This window comes from Taurulus bubalis, assembly GCF_910589615.1.
Source record: "Taurulus bubalis genome assembly, chromosome: 6".
Taxonomy (NCBI): Eukaryota; Metazoa; Chordata; class Actinopteri; order Perciformes; family Cottidae; genus Taurulus; species Taurulus bubalis.
The window spans coordinates 13,700,414-13,709,716 of NC_136594.1; the positions used below are offsets into that span (position 1 = coordinate 13,700,414).

Here is a 9,303-nt window from a genome sequence, read left to right on the forward strand (position 1 = left end):
TAGTGTTGAAAACCTGAAGAAGGGTATATTCGTGTTAATGTGTCAAGATAAAAGACCAAAATTTGTATAATGTTAAAGTGTGAGATGTTCTCTCTCCGTATTGCTCTGTAAACTTAGATCTAGTTCTGAAAACACTATAAGGAGGAATGTGGCTTGACCTGATTAGATTAATTTGGATTCTCAACTATCTCTCATTGGTGAATATTGTAATTCCTTTCTACAGAACATTTTTTATCATGAACATAGACAAAGATCCTGAATTTACCACCCCAGAGGGAAACGGGATGGGTGAGTATCTGACTCCTTGTCTTTAGTGTGAAGGTGTACGTGATCAGGCTGCACACATTTCTCCCTAGCTGCCACCATCCTGCTCACCGCACTCGCTCACAGCACATGACTGAAAGGTATTGAAAGCTGCATATGTGCAGGCTGCATAGCAGACCATAAGTTGTCTTTGTTCCTGCGCATTTATTGTTTGTGAAGGGATTTTAATATTCCATTATTCTAACGGATAACTGTAGTTTACTGGTTTGAAGCTATCCAGATGAAACAAAAAGTAACACAAAGTATTTGCACATGCACGACGTGTCACTTTTTCAGACGTTTGCAGTGATGTGAAGCCACAGGAGGAGGAAGAAGAGAGGGAAGATAATTCATTCAGTGACAATGGAATGCAGTGTGCTGAAGGTGTGACGGCTTCACGTATGTACACCCCCCAACACACACACACACACACACACACACACCTTTCCATTACACTTTGCATTTTAGCTATCAAGCTCACACCGTCCAGCAGGCTTGTAATTACTTTTTTGTCCACTCAAAAGTTTGAGGTTCGAACTGTTACAAACCCTGTGAATTAATACAATGAAACAAAGTTGTTTGGAAACAAATTTTTGGAGTAAAAGTAGTTTAGTAACTAAAATAATGTTCTTGTTTTGATCATTTCTATGTTTATCTTAAGGCTTGTAAAAGTTATGTATCCCAGAGTGTGATGATAAACCCATAGGAACAAGGGAGAGTTTTATCCTTTTACTTCAGTTAAAATTAATATTTAAAAAATGCAAGTTAGGTGTAATTATATATGATCAACTAGAGACAGATTACATATGATGGTCAAGTGCTTGAAGTAAGAGCCATTTGTATGTCCTCCAGCGGATTAGACAGGAAAGGCAACATGGAGGTTATCCTGGAGTAGAGGTCAAGGCTCCTGCACTGAAACTCATCATTAGGTTTTATTCAATACAAAGCAATGAGAGCATCATTCTCAGAATTTGATTTAATCTGTTTTCAACACTGTTAGGGTAGATCCAGAGCATGCACATGAGGAATATGAGGGCTCGATCAACCCCAGTCTGGTTTTGTCGCTCACTGCTGTGTCATGTATTGTCCGACGAAACTTCATTAATCCTAACTGTGATACGTTAACATGGTCAGATATTATGGGCATTTCTTCAACAGCAGTTTACCCTCACACCAAGCAGAAACATGTTTTCTCAACTGTGAGTGTGTTTCACGCACAATATTTGTGAGTGTGGAAATGCTGTCACTCAGACATGTGGCCTTCGGCTCTCCTTTGTCACAATAAGAACATGGCGTTACAGAAAGCGCTCCTATGTTTCTCCGACTGCCACCCATCTGCCCCACTGGGTGCACTCGCTAAAGCCCTGCTCTGCATCTGATGAGCAGCCTGCGGTTCCCTCTGAGACCCTGGACTCTAAATCGGGCCTCTCGAAGCTCTGCATGTGCAAAGTTTCCATAGCACCTCTGAACGCTTTCCACAATACAAGGCGTCGCTCTTCAGCTCATCACCAGTCGCCGCCAAGACCACAGTGTGGTTTCTGGATGGAACTGAGTACATTGACACTAAGCAAAAGTTTAGGTGAGAGGTCTTGCAAACCAGGCCGCAGGACTCTGCGTGTCAACAGCTGTGATGTTAAGACATTTAAATACAGTTGGGCGGATGCTGTAAGGTGTGGAGTTTTGACCTCCAGTGGGTAAGGGCTTGAGACTAAGATGAAATGGTCAAGAAAAAACAACAGGAAAAAAATGTGCTAGAAACGAACTGGAATTACAGCAGTGTGTTGCTGGATTTGCAGATTAATGATTTTCAGCTACAGTGATACAGGCAATAAATAATCAATCTAAAATAACTTTTTAACAGCAAATGATAAATTGGTGTTGTCTGTGTGAGGCGCCTTCTCTCTCTCTGTCTCCTGCCCTGGTTCTAGTTTCTGTGTATTCAGAGGAAATGCCTTCCCCCTTATCTCGTGTACACATCTTCTGAATCTCTTTGTGACACTTCACAAGGCCAAATTAAGATACCCACACATTGGAGATGTGCTAGTACTAATATGAAACTGTCAGCTATTAATACAAATGTAGAAGTAAAGATGTGACAGCGTTTTACATTCTGGTTGGAGTCTCATCAAGCTGCCTTATTTGGAAATGAGAACAAACTTCAACTGTTGTATATGGACTTAACATCTTCCCTTTATGTGTCTTATCTCTTGTTTATCACGTTTCAGTCACTGCATTTGTGTTTGCATTGAATGTCACTCCAAATAGATTCTCCCTTTCTTCCTCCTTGCATAGATGTGATTAAGACAGAGGCAGAGGAGATGGAGGACAACGAGCAGTACGCTAAGGCTGAAAAAGAAAGAGAGATTTCGCTAAAAGAGGAAGCAGAAGGGGCCAGTGAGGATGGGACGGAGGAAGGATTCGATGAGGAGAGGACAGAGGAGGACGATGATGAGGAGAGGGATGGGGAGGGGGATGAAGAGGGAGATACCCTGAATGAGCCACAGGACCTGTCGCTGGTGGACTACTCGCGTTACGACAGCGAAGCCCTGCCAGACGCCCACGCAGGAGCAGCGGCTGGTGCAGAAGGGACCTACGTGCCTGGAGCCGTGGCCCCTCGCATCCAGACGACAGGCAAGCTCAACTGTGACATCTGTGGCCTGTCCTGCGTCAGCATCAACGTACTGCTGGTGCACAAACGCAGCCACACGGGTAAAGCACAGGAACACAGCCTAAAGCACCTGACCTCAAACACAACAGTTGTGCAATCATCTCTCTGTTGATAGCACAAGTGGATACCGCCTTGACTAGGTCAAGATGTTTGATCGCGTAACTACGATTAAGAACGCACAAGTCTGCATCATACTTGACGCACGTGTCCTAACCAGTGCTACAGCAACAGCAGGAGGTTGTGAAATATCCTCTTTTGTTTAAATTTGAAGCACATGCAATAACTTGTGTGTGAACAAGATAAGTCAATACATCTACAGTCATTATTTTGCCCTGAATTGGGAAAAATACTTGTCACTGTGCAATGTGGTTGTCAACACACGTCTTCTAGTGATACACAGTCATAATTTTACTGATGAGTACAGGTGACTAGTAGAATAATGTCGCCTTCAGATGGAACTCATGAGTATGTGTTTTTGACATGAGAAGTGAGATGCACATTAATCGGCGTGAGAACATTTGTTTCTAGGTTTCTGAGTGGATGTTGTGTGGTTCCTTTTTTAAAGAATGGTGAATGATTATGGGTTTTTTTGCAGTTCACTGTAATACTAGGGATAAGAAAAGTCTCATTCAACTTAAGTAAATCATACAAAAAGACGATTAATTTTTTTAACACATCAATATCGAAGTGTCACAAGATTTCCACTCAAGACGTTTTGAACACCACATCAATGTGTTGTTTAACAGTAACCCAGTCCAACACATTGACTCTTCAGCAACAGATCATTCACAGTGATGGAACTTGAGAAATATACATTTTTTTGTGTGATCAAAAGAAGCAGATGTCATGGCAGGCTTGTTTTTCATGGTGTGTTTTTCTTTCTCACTCAGGTGAAAGGCCATTCCACTGCACTCAGTGCGGGGCCTCCTTCACCCAGAAGGGAAACCTGCTGCGCCACATCAAACTGCACTCCGGGGAGAAGCCTTTCAAATGCCCCATGTGCAGCTACGCCTGCCGTCGACGTGATGCTCTAAGCGGGCACCTGCGCACCCATTCTGGTACCAGCCAGCCACACACTCACACACATGTAAAGCTGATATGCACTGATACTGTGTGCACCTGTGCACAGTATCATGGTGGTTGGTTTGTCACTCCTTCATGTTGGTTTCTCACTCCTTTTGAATCACATGAGGTCTGCTGAGCCTGCATTGCTTTTCCAGTAACAACCTGCGTATGAGCATAACCTCTCATATGGTTACGCTCATCACATATGACGTCTTACTCATTTACCTCTGGAAACTTACTCATTCACTTTCAGTTCACGTGTTTTTTACCTGCAGACACGCTGCACAATCTCATAATGTGCTCATCATCAGTTTTGTATGAAACCGCGTACTTAAGAAAATAATACTCGCTGTAGCATTTGGAGGGTGTTGATGTTTCATGTGTTGGTGATTAACTGAAACTTCTGCTCACAGTGGACAAACCCTTCAAGTGCAACCACTGCAGTCGCAGCTATAAGCAGCGCAGCTCCCTGGAGGAGCACAGAGAGAGGTGCCATGTGTACATGCAGAGCAAAGGTGCTACTGAGAGAGGTGAGCACACACTCAGACACTTTCTGACACCCGCTGCCTTGGCAACATCTTTGAAACTCAACGTGTCTTCACAGGACACACACAGACACACTTCACATATGCACACATAACTGCTAATGTGATCTGATCACTGCACAGTCTACAGAAGCTCATCTGCACATATGAAGCGCACAATTACGGCTGTTATTTCTAGCAGATCCTGTTTTTGTAGCCTCGTTAAATTAATGAGCTTATGACTGTTACCCCATCATTACAGCTAAATAGGTTATAGCTGCTGCTGTGGTTTGGAGGCACTGCGATGAAGACCGCTTCTAATGTCTGGAGCGGCAAAGGGGAAGCCAAATATGTAGGGCAAATGTTTCAACTCAGTCACTCAACACGCGCGCACACATAGACGCACACACACACACACACACACACACACACACACACACACACACAAATCCTCTAAATTGTATTTATTTAAACTTTATTTAACCAGATAATATCCATCGAGATAAAATATCTAAGCAGCAAAGTTAAACATTGATTTCATGCATACAATAAAACAAAACAATACATTACACAGTTACAAATTAGGTCCACACATCAACAGAAGAGGTTAACTTGACACTACCTCCCCCCAAAAATGACTCTACGTACAGGACAGTTGCACGGTTGCAACACACAGACCTGCTTCTGTGGTCACCAAATGTTGTAAGTTTATGCCTGATAGTGCCGTAGTGGTGAGGAAGTACATCCTCATCCTGTGGTCTCCACTCCTGCTCTGGTGAAGTAAAAACCCACCAGGGAGTGAAGTCAAAGAAGCTTCAAATTAATATTTTGTTCCTCCCAGTGTGACTCAGCTTCGAGCAGCTGGTGTGTCTTGCAGTTTCTTCTTTTTTTTTTTACTTCGCTTCACAACCTCACAAGCTTTGACAGCTGGACAGTTGCAGCTCAGTGCACTGCCTTAACTTTTGATACTGCTTGATCGAAAAGAGGTCCTCATTTCTTTGTTTCACTTATACTCTATCACTCTCTTGCTGTCAAGCAGAGGACAGCCAGACGTCCAGGACTCAAATGGGCACTGAGCGTGCTCTGCTGCTCGACAGGCTCGCCAGCAACGTAGCCAAACGGAAGAGCTCAATGCCACAGAAGTTCACCGGTAAGAGCAGCTGAATGCACACATACCAAGGGGCTGAGAAAAGGCAATTACCTAGTTTTTTTTTAATGAATTAAGGTTAAAAGAAAAGATTATGAATGCAATCTACCTAATTGCTAATTAATATTTGTATATGTTAATGCACATTTCTTTACTGATTTCTGTATTTTGAAACGTTATCCTCTTGTGCAACTATAAGATGCTGTGGTCTTTTTGACATTTTTACATCATTTGTGCTTTTTGCTTTGCATTTATGCTTTTACAGAATTTGTGTTTTGTAAATGATTTCAAGTTGTCTGCTAAGCTACTTGTTTGTCTGTCTGTTTGTCTTTGCTGGCCTCCATCTCTTGCCAAACAGGAATTGAGGGCAGCATACCTGCCTCATAGCTGCACACACCACAGAGTGGCCTCCACTGTCCTAAATTCTCTGCGAGAAATGTGCCGTAGGTGGGTATTGGTAACCATGCATGGTTATTTAAATGACTACATGTTAAAAAAAAGAGAGAGAGAGGGAGAAAACATCCACTTGAAACTTATCCACTTTTGCTTCAAACTTAACTTAAGATACATTTTCTGAAGTATGAATGATCTAAAGATATCAGTTTAAATTGACCTTGGGGTCCTATACACACAACAATTTTCAATAGTTTGCTCTCACCTCTCTGGTTAAGCTTGTACATTGGTTTGTACTTTTGTAAATCATACCTCAAGCTGCTCACAAAATGAGAAGAAAAAAAACTCCTACATGTCACTATCTGGTTGACAAATGAAGTGAGATCTTTCAATATGATAACCACAGGGGGAAAAGAGAAGTAATGTCTGCAACCACAAAGAGAGAGAACAGGCGGGAGGCGAGAAACGTGAGCAGGTGCCTCTCTGTCTATACTTTGTGGTGCAGCTGCACGAGAGGCCTTCGTCTGCGTCTTCTGCTTCCTCTCAGCCCTCTGTCCTCTCATGCCTCCAAGCTCAACTGCTGGCTCAGGGTCCTTTCATGCTTTAAAACTTTTTTCTGTCCTGGGATCCGGGCGTGTTCCAGGTTTCCTTTGTGTTGCCCCGTGGGTGCACATTGTTCTAATTGTTTTTAGTCAACACCAAAGTGACGACCCCTTAGAGTCCTGTAAGGATCTCTCATAGATATGTTTCCATCTATAAGCAATAACTGTTTAAACTGCTGCTTGTGGTATTTCTCTGAGTACGCTGTTGGATGAAGTATGTAAAACGTCTTCAGTGCTCTTTTTTCTCATGCTGCCGGTCTAGGCGACAACGGTGTCTGCCTGGATCTGAGCTTTAACAGGGAGCTGGTCTACCGAACTGACGTCAAGGACCCTCCGCATGGCTCACCAGGGCCTGACACCCACCAGCAACCCATAGGGTCAAACGGTAACCCAGCTCCCTCCCGCAGGCCCTACCCCATCCAGTTGAGCCGCAGTGACATCAGCACCATGGGCCTCACTAACGGCCACAAGATGGGCATGCCGGTTATGGGCCTCCCTCACGCCACCCAGCCACCCCTCGGCGTGGACTCGTTCCACACTGACGGCTCCCAGATGTCCCAGCCTGTAATGTACAGCTTAGGGCACCTGCTGGGGGGGCTGAATCATCAGAACGGCATCCCTCACCCACATGCCCAGCCAATCCCTTTGTCGCTGCTGGAGGCTTTACGGGTGGTGCGGGTAGACGGGGAGGGTGGAGCGCTGCCCGGGGCGGTGTACCCCTGTGGCCACTGCAGGGTGATCTTCCTGGACTATGTCATGTTCACAATTCACATGGGGTGCCACGGCTTCCGTGACCCGCTCGAGTGCAACGTGTGCGGCCACCGCAGTCGGGACCGTTACGAGTTCTCTTCCCACATAGCCCGCGGCGAGCACCGCCTTGAACTGAAGTAGGTTTCATTCATGCAGGCTTTCATGCTTTCACACACACACACACACACACACACACACACACACACACACACACACACACACACACATATATATATGCTCAAGCAGATAACACACACATTTACTCATATAAGTAGCTAGTTGTATCAGAAATGAAAGCATGAAGTAGTAGTCTTTTATCCATGTGTGTGTGTGTGTGTGTGCGTGCGTGTGTGTGTGTGTGTGTGTGTGTGTGTGTGTGTGTGTGTGTGTGTGTGTATCAAAGAGCTATTGAGAGAGACGTTATAGGAGTGTGGCGAGTGTCAGAGTGTTCTTAGTCATACTGTACTCATCTGAAAAGATTGCCTGTAAAGTGTCGATGCAGGAGTAATTCTACTTCCTTTTCATACGTTACATTAGTACTTAATTTTCACTGCTGTAGCCCCTGTTTATATGATATAGTCAGCTATATATACATTAAAATGTTCAACAAGATAGCAAAAACAAATACATTTACTGTGTATCTGCTGTGTTTTTGTTTTACTGTTATATGTGTAAAGATGTAAAAATAAAAGATAACCACTCCTTTTCCTTCATCACCTTGCACCTTCTTGAGAGAAGTTTATCTTCCCTTAAAAGCACTTTCCAATTGAAGACTGCAGAAGAAGAAAAATCCTATTATCTAGAAGGTCACATGTCTCCTTTTAGGCTGTGGTTTGAGAGAAGTGCAGCTTCAAAAGACCTCACTTGGCTCTGCACCATGTGTTGGTTTCTCACAATATTATACGCTCAAACAAAGTTAGAAAGGGCTCACTGAGACATTATTGTGGCACAAAATAGAGGTGTATGTATTTAGGACTTAGTAAGAAGAACAAATAAGTAGAACACAGGTAACAGGGATATGAATGAAAGTTGTGGTAGGTTTAAATTAAATGTCAGGTGCTGTTGAACACCTAAATATTTCTCTCAAGCTGTTGCATTCAATCAGGAACAAAGAATATGAGTATATAATTGGTATGATCTGAAATTTTTTAAATGAGGGTTAAATATCAATTAGCACTTGTCTTGTGATGTGGGATTGTCAATATCCATCACCGTTTCTTCCTTCCCATCTTGATGCTGAGGAAATGAATGTCAGTGGATCACAAGTCTCTTCACACCAGCCGCCATCTAATGGGAGCAGTGTGGTACTGCACGACAGTGACTCACTCTTGATGTGTTCTCCTCACAAAGTATCTATCACTCCAGAGCAGTGGGTCCCAAAGTGGTTTCTACGACCCACTTGGAGCACTTTAAAATGGTGCAGGGGGGTCCCCAAACTAAACAAATAACGATGTAATGCATTTATTATTTCTTTAACTGGAAGAAAACTCAATGAGAGAATTATTCTAATCAAAAGTTTCTATCTTCCCACTAACTTTCACTTCACCCACAGAGCAGATGGTATTAAGTGATGTCTGCCGGTAAAACTCCACACATGGGAATGTATGTGTGTGTGTGATGGAAGAATGAGGCTCCAAATGGAGGGTTTGTGGTCATGTTTGATATGACAGAACCTTTAGGTGAACACACAAAATGGGTTTTGACTAGCAACTCAGTCAGTGCATCAGGCTTAGTGTGCATGTGAACGTGGATGCACTCCGCCCACATGTCAAGCACAAGGACTCAGTCACGCCTCGCTGCCTTCCGACCAGAACAGGGTGTTAGCTTCATCCAGCTGCCACCCCGCTATCT

General features: G+C 43.7%; 1 protein-coding gene across 1 annotated transcript; it reads left to right on the top strand.

Moving 5' to 3' along the window:
- Positions 1–236: 236 nt before the first annotated feature.
- LOC306737420 (zinc finger protein Aiolos-like) lies at positions 237–7,593 on the top strand (the record flags this gene model as incomplete). The annotated part of the gene is made up of 7 exons (XM_079219154.1): positions 237–288; positions 601–702; positions 2,596–3,012; positions 3,862–4,029; positions 4,450–4,566; positions 5,600–5,710; positions 6,965–7,593. 7 exons carry the CDS (start codon positions 237–239, stop codon positions 7,591–7,593), a joined length of 1,596 nt encoding a protein of 531 aa, XP_079075280.1.
- Positions 7,594–9,303: the final 1,710 nt, after the last annotated feature.